The 24,475-nt window shown below is 45.2% G+C and overlaps 1 protein-coding gene across 1 annotated transcript in view; it reads left to right on the top strand.

The window, feature by feature from the left end:
• Positions 1-24,475, top strand: part of KIAA1549 (KIAA1549 ortholog) — a 150,772-nt gene that overhangs the window by 85,182 nt on the left and 41,115 nt on the right. Inside the window, exons 11-16 of the mRNA XM_045052641.1 lie at positions 2,150-2,334; positions 9,539-9,735; positions 11,444-11,559; positions 19,978-20,183; positions 21,700-21,923; positions 22,882-23,035. Of these exons, the coding sequence (XP_044908576.1) occupies positions 2,150-2,334; positions 9,539-9,735; positions 11,444-11,559; positions 19,978-20,183; positions 21,700-21,923; positions 22,882-23,035 (1,082 nt within the window). The remainder of the gene's footprint in view (positions 1-2,149; positions 2,335-9,538; positions 9,736-11,443; positions 11,560-19,977; positions 20,184-21,699; positions 21,924-22,881; positions 23,036-24,475) is intronic.

Genomic DNA, 24,475 nt, shown 5'->3' with positions numbered 1-24,475 from the left:
GTGATATTTTCTCCCAAGAGTAAGGGGATAAGTAAGTGTTGAGAAGTAATTGAGCATCAGAGACTCTTGAAAAGGTCTTTGTAGGGAACACAGAGGAGGCAAAGGCACTTTTGAAAAATGACAGCTTCACGGTTATCCTTGATAATGGAAGATTCTTTGTGAAATCTGTACTTGTCCCTGGAAACTAAGCAGGACGAGGACTCCCGGGCACACTTTGCCTGATTCATAGATGACAGTGGAGAGAGTTTAAGCAAATAGCTGTTGGTGGTTTGTGTTTGTGTATTTCAGATATGGTTGCATGTTAGTATGTTCTGTTTCAGAGCAGTGAGAAAAAAATAAACAAAGCTCTTAGTTTTCTTCATCTAGGATGTTTTGTATTTTATTTTATTTTATTTTATTTTATTTTATTTTATTTTATTTTATTTTATTTTATTTTATGAAAAATAATTTAAGTTTATTTATCCATCCTGAGAGAGAGAGAGAGAGAGAGAGAGAGAGAGGCAGGCAGACAGAGAGAGAATCTCAAGCAGGCTCTGTGCTCACAGCATTCCAGCTAAGCACTTCACTTTTGAAAAAAGATCGATTGCGATATGGTACGGGCACCTTTCCCACTACTTCCATTTGCTCTTTGCACATCTCTTTCCTCAGTTTCTTGCTAAAATCCACAGGGTAAGGATCCTAGGATTGGAAGCCTCAGCCAACGTCAGGCCCTAGGGCAGCCATAGACCCTGGTATCAGGGCCTCATTTGGTGAATCTGTGCCTCCCCCAGGGTGTTACTAGGTGAGATCCAAGGAGAGGATCCACTTGTCCCAGCTCCTTGGTTTGATTCTGTCACTCTTTCCGTATGGTCAGTTGTTTTCATGCAAAATGAGTCACATATATAGACTATATTCAGGTCAAGTTCAAAAATAAGATTAACACTTTGTCCTCTTTTTCATTTCCCGCATAGCCTTTGCTCTCTCATTTGTGCTTTCTGCATAGTGCATGTGCTTCAGAGGGCTCGCTCCCTTCCCTTGTCACTCTCTCAGGGCCTAAACCCAACATTTAAGCCGGCACCGGGAATGTTTGTGTTGTTACATCTTTGAGCAGAAACATTTTGATCCCATAGCACATGTTAACCATTATAGGATATGAAAAAAGCGTAAGACTTAGCCCCTGCCTGTGGAGACTGAAATGTATTGCAAGAGACAAGACTTAGAGTCATGACCATATTAATGAGTGGAGTGGCGCCGTATATCAAGATAATAAAATCAAGATAATAAAATGCATTTTAAAATATAGTAAGGTACCGATTGCAAGGCCAAAGTAACCAGAGTAAAGTAACTTAGAAAGGGAGGAAACTACTATTGTCATGGAGAGGTCTTTAGGAAGTGATCACAACGGATGAGGAGGTTGGGCAGAGGGGAGGGGGACATTTGGGTTTGGGTTGTCTGGTGATTGGAACCTGAGCTTTAAGTGGAGCTGAGACCTTTGAGAGGATGGGTGCAGAATGAAGAGGTCAAGGCCCTGGATCAGGAGACAAGGTTAGGGAAAGGAGCTGGTGAAGGAATTGAAGGCAGAGGGGTTGAAGCCTATTCCTCCAAGATCATGTCAGATGGGAGGCTTGGCAGTGGTTGGGGTGGTCAGGAGGGTGGGGCGTGGCAGATTTGGAATCAGTAAGTGGGATTTCACATAATTTAAAAATTGACATCTGGTACCTCAAATCTTGCTTTAGGGGTTTAGAGGGAGAAGCAGGTGAGGAAATTAAGGCGATGCTCACAGATTACTTGTTGGGGTTTCTGGTTTTTAGTATGGAAGCGTTCCTGGAGTGAGGTTACAGTGGAGCTGGTGGAACACACTGGAAGTCAGGAGACCTGGAATTAACCTAGCTCTGCCATCAGATGAGCCATGTTCCTTTAGACACGTCACCTATGTCACCGTGGTCGCTAATGCATTGAGGATGTAAGAGTCTGTGTTGTGTTTGTTTACTGAGTCATGTTTCTAGCCATGAGGAGATCACAGCCTCCAACTACTTGTTTTGACCTGAAACGACAAGGACTCTCCAGGTTTCTCACAGAAGAAGGCATGTTCTTCGTGTTCCTCACAGAAGGGCTGTCCAGTAAACGAGTGCAGAAGAATTAGCGAATGACCTGTCTTCTTTGTCTGCAGCCTTGGACAGAGTGAAGAGGCCGTCCCCAGAGTCCCAGAGCAGCAACCTCTGGGTCATTGTCGGTGTGGTCATTCCAGTGCTCGTGGTGACGGTGATCGTCATCATCCTCTACTGGAAACTCTGCCGCACGGACAAGTTGGACTTCCAGCCTGACACGGTGGCCAACATCCAGCAGCGTCAGAAGGTAAGGGGCGTAACTGCCCCGTGTTCACATAGGCCGTCTTACGGGCTGGGGTAGGCTGAGTTCAGGCTCTTGATACTGAAAGACAGGAGAGGGAGCTAGTAGGGACATTTTGTGGCTTTAACGGTGGTGTCCCTTTGCCTCATATTTGCTTACTGGAACCCTGTTTCTTCTTAGAATTAAATATGTGCCAAGAAGATTAAGCTGTATCAAGGCTTAGGAATGTTATAAGCTCCCAGGTTGTGTGATTTTATTTATGAGATGATCACATCCATTTTTGTATGAATTCTGATCTATTTTAACCCTGGATAGCTTCAGAGAACAGGAGCTAAGGGAGGTTTTCTCAGATCTGTCTCTCAGTTTCGTTCATACACAGCCTCACTAGACAGTTGGTTTATTTTCCATGCACCATATTGGAAGTCCACTATCCACCTTGATTAAGATCATGTAATCATTAAAAAATGATACTGCATGCCTTAAACATTTTAAATATACAAGTGGGTTCTTATTTGCCAATCTTTTGATATACTCTGAATCTTTTATTCTTTTATATTTTATTTTTGGGATTGTTGGTTTACTGAGAAGATTCTGTGTGGTTTTTCTTGTAAGAAATAACACCTCTAATGCATCAGCTGCTGTTTCCAGCTTGGGTTTCTTTAGAGAAGAGCAAGCAACCTGAGTGCAGAATTCTCTAGATTATTTTTTTTCAACACCCACTCCAAGTCTGCCATCTTTTAGAGTTAATTCACCTACCCCTAATTTGACAGCAGTGTTTTTAAAACATCTTTTTCATGTCATTCCAAAGCATTCAATTTAGTTTTTATAATAATAGCAGTTCTCACATTTATGTTTGAGTGGTTCCTGCAATGTTTGTCACATAGCAGTTTCAGAGCAAAGATATTGACTCTTAGTAAGTGTCTAGTTTTGGTTGATCTTTTCTGAGCAAAAACATGCCAAGTACCCAAGAAGAAGTCAGTAGCTGCACACGTGTAGCCCACCGTGCCAATTAGCCATTGCCAAGGGAATGGAAAATGGTGGTCCATCTACTGTGTTTATGAATGTACACCTTCTGTGGGTCTCACACATTTAGAGGGCTCATTTGACTCTAGAAGTTTGATTAAAAAAAGCAAGCAAGAGGCAGAACAAAGAGAAATAAAGGGCTGCCTGTTAGGCTTTGAAATTTATTCTGTTTGGCTGTAAGAAACGCTGCCCATTACAAACCTATACCTGCTGAAAGAAAAAAAATAAGTATTTTTTTCTTATGAATTAACTAAAATGCAAAGCCGTGACTAAGTTAGAAGCTTATGATTATCAAATGTATTGGAAGCGTTTTAAATTTTTTTTTTTAACATTTATTTATTTTTGAGACAGAGAGCATGAACAGGGTAGGGTCAGAGAAAGAGGGAGACACAGAATCTGAAACAGGCTCCAGGCTCTGAGCTGTCAGCACAGAGCCCGACGCGGGGCTCAAACCCACGGACCGCGAAATCATGACCTGAGCCGAAGTCGGACGCTTAACCGACTGAGCCACCCAGGCGCACAAATGTATTGGAAGCGTTTTATACACTAAGGTTCTATTTATTACCTGTCTTCATTTATTATTTACATAGTGTGCTAAGGTTGTTTTGTTGTTAGGCAAGGTAGTGGCGTGGAAAAAACCTGGAAAAAATGCTTGATGTGCTGAATCATTCATTGCGTGAATTTCATTGTGCTAAGATCAACAGTAGGTTTGGAAATGTTTTTGTTCCGGTGAAAAGAGTAATGTTACAGAGAGATTTACCCAGTATAGATGGTTATGTCGTCAGGTCTTTCATGTTCCATGTTGCCCAACATAAACACTCCCCATGGAAGCCCATCTGTCATCTGTTCCTTCATTCAACTGTCAGAGGACAACATCCCTTGAGTTCAAAACAGGATATTCCCCAAGTTTTCTCCTTCTCCTACTTTTACTTCCGAAATAGTTTTGTGCCCCAGATGTTGCTATAAATCAAATGGACAGAGTTTCAAATAGAACCTCCAGCCCTCGGAGTTGCCCTTTACGGCATGTTTGTAGGAAGGTCTCCTGCGTGGAGGGGGCCCCTGAGGGAGTAAGTGTCTTCTGACACTGGAAGGGGGGGCCAAAGCCCCGTGACATTTCAGAAGCGTGGTCTTTGTTTTGCTAGCATAGGAACCCGCTGTATAGGTCTTGTCTCGTGTTTATGATAGGAAAAGGATGATCTGTGTTTAGTTTAGAAACAAATATCTCTACTTTACAACTGTTTCTTCTAAGATTTACGTGGCAGTAGTGAGGGGCCTCTAGCCCATCCCTTGGGGCAGTTTGAAAAGATGCCAGCTTCCCCTGTGACTTCAAGAGTTCTTTCTCCTTCTTGTGCTCACCCTGCCCCCCCCCCCCCCGCCCCCGATGTTCCTGCACTGCTACTCCCCTAGATCTCCCGAGCAAATCTCAGAGCTACAAACATCTGGAAACAATAAATGTGCTGACCAAGAGTCCACACCCACTATCCCTTGTAATGAGCAGGAAACCTCTTCAGATTGGGAGTGGATTCGTTTTGATATATGATAAGAGGGAGAGACCATTCTGTCACATTTGGAGACAGGGTCCTTTTTTATTTCCACTAATTAAAAAAAACAAACCTAACGCATGTCTTTCTTTTATCTGTAGTCTCTTTAATCTGTAGCCCAAAGCCATCACTTTTTACTGGCATCAGAAAAACTGCAGCTTGGACCCACCTCGCCCTGTTTGACGCTCTATTTAAAGACATGGATGGCATTGGCTAGATGCTGCTGATCCCACGGAAGCTTGTTCCTTCTGATGGGGTAGTCCATACTCTGTTGTTGGCGTGGGACCATGGTTCCTGACCTGTGGGCACTGTGGGCAGCTAGAAGGAGCTGCTTCAGTCACTGCTTATCCGTTCATCCAACACCCAGCCTTTGCTCTGAGCCAAGCAGGGCCAGGCTGGGTCACAAGCCCAGATGACATGCAATCCCTGCCTTCGAGGCCTTTAGTAAGAGAGGACAAGTGACCCAGACACTGACACACTGCAGCCTAAGTCTGTCCAGGCTGCCACAGAAGCAGGGAGGAGGGGCAGCTACCCCATTGGGCAGTGGGCTGCCTCTGCCCTCTGGGAAGGGGTGATGCTGGGGCTGAAGCTCAGAGGTTGAAGAGATGAACCAGATGAGGTGGGCTCAGGTGGAGGGAATGGTCCATCTGTCAGGAACGATGGAGAAAAGGTTTATGGAAGGGTACAGGAAAAACTGAGGGGACGGTAGGCAAGAGCCAGGCTGGGAGGGGTTGTAGGACAGATCAGGGGTTGGCAGTGGTGCTGTAGGTAGTGAGGAGCCAGTGATGGATTTTCAGCAGGGAGAGCAGCTTGAACATATTCATGCCGGGAACGACCACTGTGGAAGGCTGTGTGGACAGCCGATGGAAGAGAGAAGCTTCATGGACATTTCTTCCATCTCAGCCAAATTCCTCTCATCCCCTGCAGTTGCTCTTTGATTCTCTGCAAGGATCCCATAGCACCTAGTTTGTGGGGAGTTCAGTTCCCCTGCTGTCACTTGGCTGCTACCTCCAAGACCACAGGGTGACCAGAGGTCCCAGGGCTGCAGCAGGGACAGACGGTAGTAACGTGTCCTTGTCCTCGCCTTCTGAATGGAATCAGCATGGCGACCATGGTGACTTTTCACAGATCACATCCACCAAATAAGAAATGCATAGACAGTGCTGCGGTCTGCGAGACTGCAAATTTTTATTCAGGCACGTTTGGGTTTTGCTCTGTGGTTTCTATTGTCATCTTAACTGCTCCTTCCCAGGGGTTCAGGCTAACTGGAGAGCTGGGGATTCGCTCCGTCTTGTTCCACCCAGGTCGTATTATATTTATGGCTCATGCATTTTAAAATTCATCAGGCATCTCTCCTATTCTTTGGCTGACCTGCTTTACCAGTCCTCTCTGACTCGTCGGCGACGTATTCCAGTGGGGCACGGACAATGGGGACTGCCCCCTCTGTGACATATTAAAGAGGGATGGAACAAAAGAGAGCCATCTTTCCTCAGAAATAATGGGTCCTTAGAGAAATATTGAAGGCCCTAATTAATTGTGGCTCTTCTTTTATAAAATACTGATTGAAGCTTATTCTGCATGGGGAAGCCGGAGACACAATACAGCCAGACTTAACTCTAGATTTTTTTGTTTGTTTGTTTGTTTTTAAGAAATGGAAAAACTAGAAAAACGCATTCTGGAAAGTAGGGATAAAACAAAAGGTGCTAATTGCATAAGTGGGCAAGTTTTCCTCTAATTTCTTCCTTTCGTGTGTTCTAAGGTAGCTTTTGTTTTGTGCAGAAGCACAGGTTAGTTGCCAAATTTCTATTGTTGAAGGTGGTGACTCACCCTGCCTGTAAGTAGTGCAAGATCTAATGGATATATTCGAAGATGTTGGTGGGAATCAACAGTGAGCCGGCAGGGCCTTTCTTTGGTTCCCCACAAGATCCAGTGAGTTTGGAGCTCCAAATGACTTTTTAAAATTCATTTAGTTATCAAATATTTATGGAGGGTCTACCCTGTCATATCTTGGTGCTGAATTAGAAAATTTTGTATCTAACTTTATAGCTTTTATCTGACGCCTGAGAACACTTAGCAATTTCTGTTAACTGCTTGACATTTCATCAGCCAATAGCAACAGCGATGTTGTCAATTGCACCTGGATGGTACTTAGACATTTATGAAGCATTTCGACATATACACGTGTTTGTTTCTTGCACGAACTCAGAGTTTGTCAGGGTAGATGACCAGTATTAATCCCTAGACTTGAGGTACACAGACTGGACCACAGAGGCAGTGCTGTTTGTATTTTTTCCTTTATTTACTTTGGAGGACCTTTACTTGGAGGAGGCAGTCTGTGGCTCCTCCTTCAGTTTTTCTAAAGCTGACCGTCTACCTTGCAAAAGTGATTGTTTCCTGGTCATTAGAGGCATTTACTTTCTTACTGGGAAGTGCACTAAAGAAGATTTTACCAAGATTTACTAAATGGTGTTGACAGGGTTGACTCAGTGACTATTGATTATATCCGTGATTCTTCCATTTAGAGGCAGTTTGTTTATGGAACTAACAGGAGGCGCGGCAGGGGTAAAAAGCAAGGGAAGGACTCTTACGACAGGAGGTAGGAAAGGGGAACCAGCGTGATGCCCAGACCACAGGCACACTCACGAACGGCCCCTGTCTGTGGTGGAGTAGTCTGCTTTGGTCACACGGGATCATTAATTTAGAAAACAGAGCCTCGCGGGTCTTTACCTCTTGTTTCCAAGTAACAGCTTTGTAAACTACATTTATAGTAAGTTTTGTCCCCCTCTGCTGGAATAAGTCATTATTACCGACTACTTCCTTTCTATTCAGATTGTAGACTTTTAGTGCTAAAAAGACCTTCGAGATCACAGATCTAAGCCTTTGGTGTTGTCACTCGTTTGGCATGAAGTTAGCACAAATATGACAAAACCTTTTGCTTCTACGCATAGCCCATTGTCTAAAATAACTCCTTCGGTTGTTTTGGCCTTTGTCTTTGACCGGTGGACTCTCTATAAAGTGTGGAATACAGCCTCGCCAAGGGCTTTGGTGTGCATGTGGCTTTCCTGCCAAGGAGACCCGTGGGGCAATTATTGAAACGCAGTTTAGTTTCCTATACTCTTCAAGTTCCAATTAATGACACATAATGCCTCCCCCCGGCCCCCGACACTTTTAGTGTCACTGCAAAGGGTGCCTCACCTTTATTGCTGACTCACCTTTATTGCCCACATTTCTATATACTTTTGAGCGCTTTTCCCGTGTTAGCGCAGCCCTGGGAGCTGAGGCGTGGACTCCGTCATGGCATGTCCACAGGGCGTTGGCTGTGGGTTTGGTGTTGCCACCACGTACCTAAGGTAGGACTTCTGCATCCACCGATGTGAGAGCTGGGCTTTTTCAAAGACCTCTTTCTCCTTTCTCTTTGTGCCCGCATTACTTCTTTCGGCCACTCCTTTCTAGAACTTCTCTATCCCCTTGCCTTCTATTACATTAGACTTCACAAATTCTTTTATTTCTTTGAAAGTCACCTATTTATTTCCCTCGCCTCTTCCTCTGAGCCCCAAACTATTAGATGTTACCCAACATTTTGTCCACAGACTCTGTTTCCATCTTTAAAAATATCTCAGGACCCCTTCACGTCATCTTCTGTACAGATGCTCTCCAAGTCCTATCTCCAGCCTGAAATCTCCCCCAAGCTGTCATCCTCCATGTCCAGTGACACCAAGCTCTCCTCCTTTGGAGCGTTTCCTGCTATCTCAATCTGAAGTGTGTCTGAAGCGAAACTTGTCTTTTTATCTCCTCAGGTTAGCATTCTTTCGTGACGAATGTGCCTTCCACTGTTCAGGATGCCTGCCTATAAGTCATTCAAGTTATCACTGGCTGCTCTCCCTCCTTTGCCTCTTGCGTCTATATTTGGCTTCCAGATCCTTCTGCCTCGTCTTTAGAATTGTTCATTACTTCCCAATTGGTCTCTTTGTGTCCTGTCTGCTTGGATTTTGGAAATCTGCCTCTTTAGAAACGCTTAGTGGTTTTCTGCTCTAGAAACTGGCACTTGGTGTTGGGCAGCCTTCTCTCTCTCCCCACATTCTGACCCTTCTAGGGCAGCTGATGTGCTCTCTTACCAGCTTTCAGGTGTTCTCTGACCCCTGACACAGTCTTAGGACATTCTCTGTGTAGCTGCCCTTTTGCATTTATTTCCAAGTTCTTCCTGTCCTGCGAATCCCGGCCTCAGTCTCCATTTCTCGATAAAGAATATCTCGCCCACTATATATAGATATATATATATATATATCTCGCCCAGTATATCGTGCCACTGTCTCCATCTAATCCACTGCATAGCACATGATCATGCTACTGTGATGGTGGCCAGGTATTGTCTTGCAGTGTCTTTTGTATCATGGTCTAGATATTTGGTCCCATAATCTTCTTTCATCTTTCGCAAGTATCTGCCTTTTCTGCCAACTCTAGGTATAAACAGCCCTGTGCACGCTGTGGATGTTTTAGAGATGCTTGTTCAGTTAGATTGGCGGGGTGGCAAGCACGATCTCGGGTCGGAAGTTGGCACTCACAATCTTGCCGGCCCTCACAATCCCCTTTTCCAGTCCCCGGACTTCAGATTGACTCTCTCGCTTGGGTGTGTCTGTGTGTTTTAGTTGCAGATCCCTAGCGTGAAGGGCTTTGATTTTGCGAAGCAGCATCTGGGTCAGCACAATAAAGACGACATACTGATTATTCATGAGCCAGCACCACTGCCGGGACCTGTCAAGGATCACACCACACCCTCTGAAAACGGAGATGTGCCCAGCCCCAAGGCAAAGATCCCTTCCAAGAACGTCCGTCACCGAGGAAGGTTCTTATTGGGCTTTCTGTATTGTTCTCTATCTCAGAGCATGTTTCCGTTTTCAGTTTGTCAGTTTCCAGTGTCAAAAGAGCTGATGGTGAGTATTCCCTGGGTCTGGAACCCCAGGAGACTGGCGCCAGCTTGCCCAAAGTTAACGAACCCAAGGGCTCTTGATCCACTCTGGTGGACTGCCATAGGAGGCCGGGCGCTTTTCTCAAGTATTTAGCGTTATAAATCGCTGCCTCTCGTGGTTTGGTGGTCCCCCTGAGACTTGGTGAGGCATTGACTAGCTCAAGTGTGTGTATTCTGGGGTGGGTCATTCTAGGCCCTCAGGACATGATATCAGAAGTCATAGATAAAACATGCCTGACACATAATACACACTCAGTCCATATTGGTTTTGCCCTTGACATTATGCCAGAGGCTGGCTATGACTTGGTAGCTTTGTCTGCAGGTGACTTTCATCGCATCCTCCTTTCTTCGCCTGTCTTTTCGCCAGCCGTCTCTGTTGTCTCTCTCGTTAGCGTGTTTCCATGGGCTCCGCACCACCTCCCCCCTGCCCAGCTCCCCATTCCCAGTGTATTTCCATTCTTCCTATCAAAGCAAAGCGCACGGAGGACTGCCTGTTAACACGCCGCCTGGAAGTCCCCCTTTTCACCCTCTGATCCTGTGAGAAGGGTTGGAGCTTGGTCAAAGATCAGGATCAGGTTTTATGCAGTTGACTGTAGAACTCAGCCTGGTCACGCCACGGTATGGAAGCTTCAAATTATCAGCCCTCCTTGAAGCTTTGAACTCCAAATCTTGATCTCCTGCTAAGAGGGGGAGAAAAATGTGTGATCATACCAACACTTGAAACGATGTCACAATTTCTGACTTATCAGAAAACCTACCCCGGGGTTCTGGCCTAGTTTTAAGAATTTAATGGATGTTACAACGTGATCTTTACAAAAGAAAGCGAATTATGTAGAGAGATGTTACTTGCTTAATTATCTTGCAGGCTAAGAATAAATCAAATCATTAAAGATCATCAAAAACGTTAGTGTAATTTTGCCAAGTTTTTTCTCCCCCCTCCCCTGGCAGTCCCATTCTAAACATTAGTCACAACATTTCAGTGGTCTGCGGTTAAGGTAGTATTTTAGCATCCCTTAGGGACACACAGAGAAGGGCTACTAACTGGTTAAGGATTTTCATTAGCCTGGTGCAGCCTGGGTTCTCTGACATTCTTGCTCTTTATATGTAGAATCAAATCTCAGGAGTGATTGTTGCTTTTGTGTTATAAGTGTTGGCTTCTGCCGAAGCTGTGGGGTTCTTTGGGGTGTCTTCAGGACCACCCTGGGTTCCTAGGAATTCTGTAGTCTCAGTTGACCTGGAACCGGGCCTTAACCCCAGATCTTCTGATACAGTCTCTGCTGGACCCAGACTGCCAGGCCAGGGCCCTGGTAGCCAAGGGACCATCCTCCAGTGTGGCACTTAGTTTCCTGGTATTTGCTGAAACACAGCCTGCTGAACCATATAAGCCCTGTTATACTGTCTTCATGAGGGGACTATGTGCTATGAGTGTGTGTTCCTTGTAGATGATTTTTTGGACGGTCTCATTTCTGTCTGTTTTGCCTCGAAGGCTGCCTTCCACACCTAAGTTAATGTGACCTTCCCCTCCCCTCCCCTCCCCTCCCTTTCTTTCTTTTTCCTAATGCTTGTGTTTGTTTTGTGTCTGTAGAGTTTCTCCATCAGATGCTGACTCTACCGTAAGTGAGGAGTCCAGTGAGAGGGATGCAGGAGACAAGACGCCAGGAACAGCAAACGATGGCCAGCCCCACAGAGCCCCACAGAGCGGTCAGTGATTCTTCCCATTCTCCACGTTAACTGTAGTAATGGAGATTCCAGTAGGATAAGGTTTTATGGTATTTCACATGCTAAACATTTAACAAAAAAATCTGCAGTGGAATATTTGTTATCCATATGGTGAGTTTCTCAGCATCGACCGTCACTGTCTGATGTGGTTCTGGTGTCTGGATTGAGGCGGGGGACTGTGCTAGAGGTTAGGGATTCACTCAAGTACGTTTGGAAGTTCATAGCCATGTTCCATTCTAGTGGAGAGTCCTAATAGTTTGCCTCCCCCAAGAACAAGGAGGAAATCAAGGTACAACCAGGCTTGCACACACTACCTCCAGGATTTAGTGACCTTCTTAGGATCCAATTCCAGTATTTCCCAGCTGCCACTGCCAGAAAGTCGTTTATGTATCATGGGTCCAAATGTATTATATTTGGTTCTGTTCCTAGATCATTCTTCCTATAGGTCATTCGGTGAAATCGGGTGGCATAGCATATTTGAATCTGTAGTCTGTGGTTTTTTAGGCCAGGTATGAAACAAACTTCATGTACGTCCCAAAGACATGAACGTGGAGCTCTTGCTCCGTGACAAAACTAAGCCCACAGGTCTAACTAGACTTAGGAGCATTTTTTGGTGTGATGGCAAGGTAGCTTGGCTTTAGTTTAAGAGATTCTGTTAAGTAAATGTGCTAGTACAGCTGTTGTATTTGCTGGAGTTTTATTTATATTTCAGGGCCGTTTCAGTAATGCAAAGACGATTGGGATGCCCCAGGATACTGTTTTTAATAGTAATTTTTATACTTCAGCATTTGCCGTCATAAATTTCTTTGTTTCAAAATGCAGTACCGAGTGAACCATATTCTATAAATGAACAGATTCTAGATGGAAGCTAGAGGGCCTGATCTGTCATTGCCATGCTGGTGACCTTGCAAGTCCCGTAGCCTTTGGGGCTTCTGTAGGACTAAACTAGCTCATTTTTGAGATTCCTTCCAGCTCTTTTTTGATGTTAAAGAAAACTCCCTTAGAATAAGGGAAGAGTTTTTTCTTTGGATCCAGTTTCACAGAATTGTAAAAGTTATTTAAGCACCGTGGTAACAGGTGCCCTGTTTCAGACAGACAGAACTAAAATCTAATTTTGATTCTGGGAAGGAAATATTTGAGAGTGAAAAAGAAAAAAAAAGAATCAGTTCTGGAGTTTCTCAGTTTCTGTTCATTGCTTATCTGAGAAAATCTTGCTTTTAGTTCCTGCATTTAACTCCTTACTGACAGTATTAAAACCAGTATCTTCTGTGTGGCTAACAAAAATCAAATATCACTATCAACACATATTCAAAATCCAACTAGTAAGCATGTCAGGTGTGGGACTGAGTTGTCCGCGGAAGGAGGCAGGTACACTAGATGTTGTGAGTTCTGGAAGCTAAGATGTCACCATTATGATTTGAAGAGACGCCACAATCTGTACATTATTTTCATATTTTAGAAAGATGATTTTCTCACTACAAATATCACTTCGCTTGAAAGATCTTGTTTACTTCTTTAAAGCTACCATGAAGGTATTTTTTTGCTTGCATAGAACTTAAATACCCTACAGAAAAGATTGGGAGTTTTAGAAAAAAATTTATTTATTTTTAAATTTACATCCAAGTTAGCATGTAGTGCAACAGTGATTTCAGGAGTAGATTCCTTAATGCCCCTTACCCATTTACCCCACTCCCCCCCCCCCACAGCCTCTCCAGCAACTGTCAGTTTGTTCTCTGTATTTAAGAGTCTCTCATGTTTTGTCCCCCTCCCTGTTTTTATATTCTTTTCGCTTCCCTTCCCTTATGTTCGTCTGTTTTGTATCTTAAATTCCTCATATGAGTGAAGTCATGTGATATCTGTCTTCCTCTGACTAATTTCGCTTAGCATAATACACTCTAGTTCCATCCACGTTGTGGCAAATGGCAAGATTTCATTCTTTTTGATTGCCGAGTAATACTCCATTGTATATATATATATATATATATATATACCACCATTCATCCATCGATGGACATTTGGGCTCTTTCCATACTTTGGCTATTGTTGATAGTGCTGCTGTAAACATGGGGGTGCGTGTGCCCCTTGGAAGCGGCATACCTGTGTCCCTTGGATAAATAACTATTAGTGCAATTGCTGGGTTGTAGGGTAGTTCCATTTTTAATTTTTTTGAGGACCCTCCATACTGTTTTCCAGAGTGGCTGCACCAGTTAGCATTCCCAAGGATTGTGAGTTTTTAATCACAGCTTTTGAATTATTTTGTGATTCATGTAAAAGTCCTTCTTTTGTGACAAGTCATAGTTGCCTGAGAACCACTTGGGTCCCTCCTCCATGTTGCCCTGGGACCAGTGTTCTGTCTCAACACAGCAGGTGCCCTGGCCTCTGGGTCCTTTCTGACTCGTTGGCAAGACTTGCGATGGATGTCACAAGTCATCTGACCCACACTGCAATGGTGGCTGAGAAAAGAGCATCATTGATTTTGGTCTATTAGAGGTTGTGCTTTATCCCCTGCCCAGCTGACTATTTTTGGAAGGTGGGTAGACCATGATGCATATATATGACCGTCTATGGACCCTTAGGAGGTTACTTAGATGTCATTGTGTTCACAGTTATTGTGGTTTTAGAGTAAGTCGCATTGTTACCACGGGTTCCCTTTAGCAGAGCTGTGAAGAGAGAGATGAGCTAGGGAGACGATGCACCTTCCTCGTGTGAAGGCAATGGCATTCAGCCTGGTACTGTGCCACCATTGTGGTGTTCTTGCCTAATGTTGTGTCCTTCCTCCTCTGTCATCGGGAATCCACTGAGTAGGTAAGGGACTGCGAAACATGTGCGTGCAAGGATGTGATTTAAAAAAAAAATTTTTTTTTAATGTTTATTTCTGAGACAGAGAGAGAGCATGAGTCCGGGAGGGGCGGAGAGAGAGGGAGACACAGAATCTGAAACAGGCTCCAGGCTCTGAGCTGTCAGCACAGAGCCTGATGCGGGGCTCGAACTTACAGACTGCGAGATCATGACCTGAGCTGAAGTCGGACGCTCAACCGACTGAGCCACCCAGGCGCCCCAAAGATGTGATTTTTAAGTAGTTGGCACTTCGTTCATGAGAATTCCACAAGTTCTGAATTGTAGAATGGACTTCTAGAAGTTTCAGTTGGAGCTAAGCCGATACCTCCTTTGGCGTTGCTACAGAGTTTGCAAAGCAAATAAATAATTTGGGGGAGATTGCAGGGCAACTGTTTTGACTGCCTATCACATCAAAGTTTGTCAAGGAATTGTGGAGCACTCATTCATAGAATGACTAAATTCACAGATTAGAATTCTTTTCATTGAAGCAGATTCCCAGATGCCTTTCTGGGGTAAAATTTTATAAACTTAGTTGAAATGACTGGTTGGTTAGTCCTGCATTCAGCATATTTGTGCTTAGTGCCTGTGGCGGGTGAGGTGCTAGAATGGGAGGAAGAGGAAGAGAGAAATGTGATCCCTGCCTCCCAGGATACTAATGGGGGCCATGGGCCTTAGCGATTGTGTACTTTGTATTTACCTGCAGATAATGAAATTAATATTCTTTAAAAATGTTTTATAGCTTCACCATTTCAGTACTTCATATAGTTCTTTCCCCTGTCATTCTGCTTTGTCTACATCTTCCTATACTCTAATTTCTATCATTACAGTTTTTTTGGTTTTCTATTTGAATATAAATGGGTTTTAATCCAAAGTCTCCTTTTACCTTAAGGTATATTCATGCAGATTAATCTCTGTGTATCCAGTTGTACCTTCCATTGGTCATTATTGTCCATGTAGTTTTTATTTGTACAATATATAGCAAACATAAAAATAACCAAGTTATGGGGCACCGGGTGGCCCAGTTGGTTAAACATCCAACTTCGGTTCAGGTCATGATGTCACAGTTCATGAGTCTGAGCCCCACATCGAGCTCAACACTGATGGTTTGGAGCCTCCTTGGGGTTCTCTCACTTTCCCTCTCTCTCTCTCTCTAATCCTCCCCACCCCTCCCCCAAATAAGTAAACTTAAAAAAGTATATCTCCGTTACAGATACATACACATACATATATTGTCTGGTTGCAGTTGGTGAATTGTGCCAAACCGTGACCACAGCTGGGGACTGGAACAGGGCACCGACAGGAGCGAGGCATAGGCTTGCAGCTTGGAGGTACCCAGGCAGGAAGACAGCGCGGAAGTCGGGGAATGGTGATCTTCCTTTGTCATCTGTGTGCCCCGGTCTGTTAACCCTTCTGGAGGAAAGCGTCTCATCTTTAAGTGTCAGCAGCTTAAAGGGTTCCCCTTTGTGACATTTGCTGTTACTGTCAAAGTTTGGGTTAGCAAGGCTAGCCTGTCTGGCGAAGCTAATTACCCCCTTTTAGGCTTTGTGCCTGCAATTTGAGTAGCTGCCACAGGATGAATGGTGGTGCCGGCTGTGCTTGTGTTGCACAAATAGGCTCCCTCTGGGCCCAGGGCAGGGAAGGAAAGCCCGAGAATAGCCTGAATCCAGATAACGATGCTCCCTTGCTAGAGAGGCGTCATTCATTCACAGTTCTATAAATCATTTCTAATCGTGTGGGATATAATTCAAATTGAGAGGAAATACAAAGACATACACACCACTGATGTGCGTGCATTAAAACAGGTTCCACACACTCTCGCTCCTTCTTGTGACCTCTTGGTCGTGTATTGTAAAGCACTGTCCAGAGTGTTCAGGGGACAACTGTGGCTTAGCAGAGGGAGTGTATCTAAGTACCTCTATCAAGCTCTTCCCATCTCTTCATCCCTTCTGCATCTCTCTCTTTCTCTTTGCCTTTTGAAAAGTAAAGTTTATTGGGATTATATCTACTACCAAAGTCATATGCGTTAGAGAAAATCCCCACTAGAGAAAATGCAAGAAATTGGAGAAAATCACCCATTCTACTAAGGTCCGGTCTCTGTTTTCTTTTTAATTTTTTTTAACGCTTATTCATTTTTGAGAGACAGAGACAGTGTGAGTGAGGGAGGGGCAGAGAGAGAGGAAGACACACAATCCGAACCAGGCTCCAGGCTCTGAGCTGTCAGCACAGAGCCGGACACGGGGCTCGAACTCATGAACCATGAGACCATGACCAAGCTTAAGTTGGACACTTAACCGACTGAGCCACCGGGGCACCCCTCTCTTTTGAAGTCTGGTTACTTTTCTGGAAAGTTCAATGTTGGGGCGCCTGGGTGGCTCAGTCTGTTGAGTGTCCCAACTTCAGCTCAGGTCATGATCTCACGGTCCCTGAGTTCGAGCCCCACGTCAGGCCCTGTGCTGTCAGTTCAGAGCCTGGAGCCTGTTTCAGATTCTGTGTCTCCCTCTCTCTCTGCCCCTCCCCCACTCATGCTCTATCAAAAAAAAATGAATAAACGTTAAAAAAAATTTTTTAAGTTCAATGTAGTAAGATATGCATGCCATGCAGTGTCCCCCTTTTTTAAGGGTACCACTCCTGTTTTTTTAAGTGGGAAAAATTCCCTCTCAGCAGCAGCTTTTTCTTTTTGTGGCTCTTCAGCTTAGTTTTCTTTGTGTGTCAGAACTGAAAGACTAGATGTGTTCGTTATTTTTATTTTTTCTTTGCCGTGAGAATTCTTTTTTATTTTTATTAAAAAATTTTTTTTTTAATGTTTTATTTATTTTTGAGATAGAGACAGCGTGAGCAGGGGAGGGGCAGAGAGAGAGCGAGACACAGAATCTGAAACAGGCTCCAGGCTCTGAGCTGTCAGCACAGAGCCCAATGCGGGGCTCGAACTCACAAACCATGAGATCATGACCTGAGCCAAAGTCGGACACTTAACTGACTGAGCCACCCAGGCGCCCCTTTATTTTTATTTTTTTAAATTTACATCCAAGTTAGTTAGCATATACCGTAATAATGATTTCAGGAATAGATTCCAGTGATTCATCCTGTATGTATAAAAGCCAGTGCTCATCCCAACAAGTATCTTCCTTAATGCCCCTTACCCATTTAGCCCATCCCTCCACCCACAACCCCTCCAGCAACCTTCAGTTCTCTATATTTAAGAATCTCTTATGTTTTGGGGCGCCTGGGTGGCGCAGTTGGTTAAGTGTCCGACTTCAGCCAGGTCACGATCTCGCGGTCCGGGAGTTCGAGCCCCGCGTCAGGCTCTGGGCTGATGGCTCAGAGCCTGGAGCCTGTTTCCGATTCTGTGTCTCCCTCTCTCTCTGCCCCTCCCCCGTTCATGCTCTGTCTCTCTCTGTCCCAAAAATAAATAAACGTTGAAAAAAAAATTATAAAAAAAAAAAAAAAAAAAAAAAAAGAATCTCTTATGTTTTGTCCTCCTCCCTGTTCTTATATTAGTTTTGCTTCCCTTTTGTTCATTTGTTTTGTGTCTTAAATTCCTCATATGAGTGAAGTCATATGATATTTGTCTTTCTCTGACTAATTTGTTTATCATAATACCCTCTAGTTCATCCACATAGTTACAAATGGCAAAATTTCATTTTTTTCTTTTGTTTATTGATTTATTTTTGCGAGAGAGACAGAGTGAGTCGGGGGGTGCAGAGAGGGAAAGAGAGAATCCCAAGCAGGCTCTGCCCTGTCAGCACAGAGCCCATTGTGGGGCTTGAACTCACAAACCGTGAGATCGTGACCTGAGCCAAAACCAAGAGTCAGATGGCTTAACCAATTGAGCCACCCAGGCGCCACAGGATTTCATTCTTTTTAGTTGCCAAGTAATACTCCATTGTGTATATATACCATATCTTCTTTATGGATTCATCTGTTGATGGACATTTGGGCTCTTTCCATACTTTGGCTGTTGTTGATAGTGCTGCGATAAACATTGGGATACCTGTGCCCCTTTGAAACAGCATACCTGTATCCCTTGGATAAATACCTAGTAGTGCAATTGCTGGGTCGTAGGGTAGTTCTATTTTTAACATTTTGAAGACCCTCCATACTGTTTTCTAGAGTGGCTGCACCAGCTTGCATTCCCACCAACAATGCAAAAGAGATCCTCTTTCTCCGCATCCTTGCCAACGTCTGTTGTTGACTGAGTTGTTAATGTTAGCCATTCTGACAGGTGTGAGGTGGTATCTCATTGTGGTTCTGACTTGTATTTCCCTGATGATGAGTGATGTTGAGCATTTTTTCATGTGTCGGTTGGCCATCTGGATGTCATCTTTGGAGAAGTGTCTATTCATGTCTTTTGCCCATTTCTTCACTGGATTGTTTGTGTTTTGAGTATTGAGTTTGATAAGTTCTTTATAGATTTTGGAAACTAACTCTTTACCTGATGTGTCATTTGCAAATATCTTCTCCCATTCTGTCGGTTGCCTTTTAGTTTTGCTGATTGTTTCCTTCACTGTGCAGAAGCTTTGTATTTTGATGAGGTCCCAGTAGTTCATTTTTGCTTTTGTTTCCCTTGCCTCTGAGGGAGGGAGTGTTGAGTAAGAAGTTGCTGCCGCAAAGGTCAAAGAGATTTTTACCTGCTTTCTTCTCTAGGATTTCGATGGCTTCTTTTCTTATGTTTAGGTCTTTCATCCATTTTGAGTTTTATTTTTGTGTATGGTGTAAGAAAGTGGTGCAGGTTCATTCTTCTGGTTGTCACTGTCCAGTTTTCCCAGCACCACTTGCTAAAGAGATTGTCTTTATCCCATTGGATATTCTTTATTGCTTTGTCAAAGATTAGTTGGCCATATGTTTGTGTGTCCATTTCTGGGTTCTCTATTCTGTTCCACTGGGCTGAGCGTCTTTTCTTGTGCCAGTACCATACTGTCTTGATGGTTATAACTTTGTAATATATTTTGAAGTCCAGGATTATGATTCCTCCAGCTTTGGTTTTCTTTTGCGGGATTGTTTTGGCTTTTCAGGGTCTTTTCCGGTTCCATACAAATTTTAGGATTGTTTGTTCTAGCTCTGTGAAGAATGCTGGTGTTATTTTGATAGGGATTGCACTGAATATGTACATTGCTTTGGGTAATACCAACATTTTGACAATATTTGTTCTTCCAGTCCAGGAGCATGGAATGTTTTTCCAATTTTTTGTGTGTCTTCTTCAATTTCTTTCATAACTTTTCTGTAATTTTCCAGAGGTGTTCATTGTTAACCAGCACATACCTGCATGTCCACTGTTCCCTATTCTCTTGTTTTTCTATCAGTATAATTGCCCTGGTGGCTAAATTTTTATCATTCCAACTGATAGCGGAAGTTCAGAGCTACTTTCAATGTTCCTCTAAAAGTTGTGCAAGTTGCTTAGTGACTGACTAAGCAGCTCCTGTCCTCTCTCTTGCCTTCCTGAAGACTTTGAGATGCCGTTAGACGAAACATGGCAAGTTTTGACACCATGCAGCGTCACGATTGATTATTTGCTGTTTCTTTGGGATGGCTTTATTTATGCTTTTGCTTTTCCTTCTGCTCCAGGGCCGCCGCCGCCCAGTTCAGGGAACGAGCAGCACTCGTCAGCCTCCATCTTTGAGCACGTGGACAGGCTCTCCCGGTCCTCAGAGGCCAGCCGGCGGGTTCCCAGTAAGATACAGCTGATCGCCATGCAGCCGATACCAGGACCTCCAGTTCAGCACACCGTACTGGCCGACCGGGTGGCAGAAACCAACAAAATTAACAAAGAGGTATTTGCTCATATTGAAAAGTACATTTATATTAAAAAAAAAAAAACCCACATTCTGATTTGGTCAGTGCTTACCAACAAGTGAAAATTGCAGTGTTGAAGGTCGGAGCTGCTAAGAAGTATGCTTAATTTTAAGTTTTATACTCCGCTTTTTTAGATCAGATACCATTCAAGGACACCGTTTCGCACACTGGCCGTTGTGCAGAGAGTTCACGTGGCAAACATGAGACTGCTATCCTTCAAGAGTCCTGTTTTGGCCCTTGGCTGATGTTGAGGAACTTACGTGTCAGAGAGGCTCCTGCCATTCCCAGAACAGAGTGGTTCACTGTGCCCAGACCGTTTTTGCAGACGTTATGACTTAACTCGAACATCTCTTTTCCTTCTGGGACTCTGGGATTTTGGTACACGCTAGGCAGAGGGTGCCTGTTGGACCAGCCCCCAGTACCGATCCTGGGCACTGCATCTCTGATGGGCTTCCTTGGTGGACAACATTTCACATGTGTTGTCACAACTCATTGCTGGAGGAATTAAGGATATTTAGTGTGACTCCCCCGGGAAAGGCCTCTTAGAAGCTTGTGCTTTGTTTCCTCCAGATTTCACCCCACATACCTTGTGCTTATTTTAATTTGCGTCCTTTTGCTGTATTAAATGGGACTAAATGCTAAGTCCTATCGGTTTTCCTAATGAACCTTTGAATTGGGGGGCGATCCCAGATAGATCCACTCTGATCCCAAGGATCTAGGAAGGCGTAGTAAAATCGTCTTCCAGTGAATCCTGGAAGAGTGAGTTGGTAAGATTTGGGGAAGCAGAAGGCCAGGCCAAGTCACTGTTACCTTGAACTTGAAAGGTTTGACCTGGCCTGAGCCATTTAGGACTGCACATAGCTTCATGCTGTGCATTTCCTGCCCCTAACAAATACCTGCTGCTGTTGTGAGTTCTGCCAGGATGAAGTCATAAGCAATTGGTGTGGTGGAAACCCCTTGCCCACTTTAAAGGTGATCCTTGAAGTGAATCATCTTACCGAAGTCCCATCAAGAGTTCCTAGAGTTTTCCCTCTCTAGCCCTCATTGGCTTCTTGCTGAGAATGTGACAAGAATGTGTGCCCCGGGTTTAGGATGGTGTGTGTTGTCTCTTCTCACTGCTGCGGGGGAGTCCTGGCCCTGCTCAGCCCCAGTCCTAACCTAGAGCTGTCTGCACGCCTCTGTACCTGCTATGGGTAAATCCTCCCTAAAGTGGATTTTCCATCCGGTGGAAAGAAAGAAGGGAATGTGCTCACCAGGCCTGTGGCCTCACAACTTGATAGCGTACATCTTTTTTTTTTTTCTTTACTCTCTTTTTAAAATGTAGTACTTGATACATAGGTATGTATGCCCCCGTGTGGGAGTGCCTGTCCCTTTGGGGCCTGGACACGGGTCTGGGGAAAAGAAAGGCCTTCCCCAAGATGCTGTCTTCACGTGGGTGGCAGGAACCTTCGGGAACATTCCATGTGACTCATTTCTCTCCCCTCGGCCACGCAGATCCAGACGGCCCTGCGGCACAAGTCCGAGATCGAGCACCATCGGAACAAGATCCGGCTCCGCGCCAAGCGCCGTGGCCACTACGAGTTCCCGGTGGTGGACGACCTGTCCTCAGGCGACACGCGCGAGCGGCACCGCGTATACCGCAGGGCGCAGATGCAGATCGACAAGATCCTGGACCCCACGGCCAGCGTGCCCTCAGTGTTCATAGAGCCCAGGAAGAGGTGGGCGTCCGCAGAGGGGGCGGGGGCACTCCCCAAGGGTTGCCTGTGGAGGCGCCGTTGGCCTTGCTCCTGCTGGGCCTCTTGTCATGCTCCCGCCTGCTCCTCCAGGGGCCTCAGAACCCCGGCCCTGGGTTTATTCTGCCTCCCTGAATTCAGCTAGTTGGATATGGCAGGCACCTTCTCTTTCTCAGATGGCTCTGCTTGAGTCTCTCTCACTGGGGAATCTCCCTCCTCTCCCATCCCACCCTCACCTCCAGTACCTTCACCTCCTTCGCGTGGGCACCCGTCCGTGTCAGGTGCAGGTGCATTTCTTTTCCCATAGCTGCCCTCCGAGTCTTGGTCTCTTGGCCTTCCGGACCCCTGCCCCTAAGGCGTGTGTGTGTGGTGTAATCGCTGCTCTGGTTGGTCTTGCTCTGCTCAACACCTGTAACAGCTTTGGTTCCCTGCCGCATGGAACCTGCCCTGTAACAGGAGGCGCCCTGCCTCCCCATTCCGGCTACTTTCCACCATCCAGCAGTGTAGACAGAACTGTCTCTCCCTTAGATGGGCCTGCTGTTGCCCGCCATACATTCATCTGCTTCGCGTTTCTCCCCACACTCCTCCCCTTCTGCAGATCCTACTTGCTCTTCAAGACCTAGTTCAGGTGCTGTATAGCCAGCCATGATACTGGTAGCTCACACTGATCTTGCCCTTTTCTGAAAGTCCGGGAAAAGTCACGGTTATGTATTATCTTATATTATTCTCTGTTGTTGCGTGTATTTAATATGCTCAGGTAGACTGTGGCTTCCTCATAGCAGAGACTATGTCTTACATATTTGTATCCTATGGGGTGTTTACCACAGTGGCCACCATATCCCAGATGCTTGGAAAATACTTTGTGTTTAGTGGATAAGCTACTGGTAGGAAGGATTATTTCCTATGAAGATAACCTCCTTCCTGCCCCCACCCCCTCCCACAGTTCCAGGATAAAACGATCTCCTAAACCACGCCGAAAACACCAGGTCAACGGCTGTCCCGGAGATGCTGAGAAGGACAGACTCATCACCACAGACAGCGATGGCACTTACAAGAGGCCCCCCGGTGTCCACAACTCTGCCTACATTGGTTGCCCAGTACGTAACGTTGACTCTCGCTTCCGGAGCCGGGGTGGGGTGGCTCTTCGGAGAGTGACCACTAGTGGCTGCTGCCCTGTGTGGTGTTGCTGCCGATGACTGACACTCAGGGCCATGAGACATGTGGAGTGAGGGAACTGGTAGGCTGCTCCTTTGAGAGGAGACTTGAGTCACAGAGCCCAGCAGGCTGCGAAGTGAGCCCTCTGGAAACGTAACCCCGTGTTTGTCCTTTCTGTACACAAGCCCTGTTCTCTTATGCTTCAGGATGGGTACTCCTGGAAGTTAACTGGAAAACAATTTTTTCTTCCTTTCTCCGGTCATAAAGTTGTTTGGGTTTCTTGGTGATAGGAGGGGTATTTAGGGTTTTGTCTATCCCTTCTCTTCCTAGAGTGCAAGAAGGTAGTGTGTGTGTGTGTGTGTGTGTGTGTGTGCGCGTGTGTGTGTAATTTTAATGGAACAAAGAGCTTAATGGAAATTAAGAAATACGGAATTAAACTTTTTTTTCTTCAAACGGAAAGGGGCACACACAGAATTGCTTGAAGTGTTAAAGGCAGACATTGATAGCATTAAGGCGCACATACACAGACCCCATTGAGTAGGGAAGAAAGTGCCAGCCTCCCCAAAGGTCTGTGACACAAAGACAACCCAAGACGGAGGGAGAGCCAGATGTGGATGACTTCCAGCAGTGCGGGAAGGACACCAGTAGCCTTGGGCCGGGGTGCAAACCTGGCTCATTGCACAAGACCCCTTCCTCCTTCCGGAGATGCACTTACAGAGGCATCCTTGTTTAGAGAGACATTAGCAAAAAAAAAAAAAAAAAAAGAAAAAAAAGATAATAATAAAAATAAAAAAAACAAAAACAAAAAAACCCCACATCTTGGAAAAGGGGTTTGTGATGCACATGATCACTTTGGACAGAATTTATGCAACCAGCCATTGCCTCCTAAATTAGACAAATAACTACCCTGGAAAGATATGAAGACTATGGAGATAGGGCAAACACCACACTGACGTTGGGGCTAGATAGCATCGAATCATGATCGTCCGAAAGAACCAGACTTTTCCTTGGCAACTGACTGTATTTCTGGTGTTTTGAAGACTGGCCGTGCCTGTTTGTGAGGATTGGTGCAATCCCAGGGGGTCGCAAGGTTCTCCAGTTGAGACTGTTGTGCTCCTGAATGGAATGAGCTGTGGATGAATTCCTGAGACGGGGGAGCCCGGGCTGGCAATTCATACAGCAGGTGGCGCTCTTGTAGTGTTCTTGTGCTGTGGACAGGTGGCTGTCTGGGCTTCACCTGGAGAAGACTGTCCCCTGGGCTCCCCAGGATGGTCACTTGAACTTTTGCTTTTGTCTCACCGGGGACTTGCAGGCCTGATGCGTGAAACCGATAAATAGAAGAGGTGGCGGGGGTGGGGGGGTGGGGGGTGGGGGGGGGTGCA

The sequence above is a fragment of the Felis catus genome, chromosome A2, assembly GCF_018350175.1.
Source record: "Felis catus isolate Fca126 chromosome A2, F.catus_Fca126_mat1.0, whole genome shotgun sequence".
Taxonomy (NCBI): Eukaryota; Metazoa; Chordata; class Mammalia; order Carnivora; family Felidae; genus Felis; species Felis catus.
Note: the sequence above shows the minus strand (reverse complement) of the source record. Positions and strands in the feature narration are given on the sequence as shown.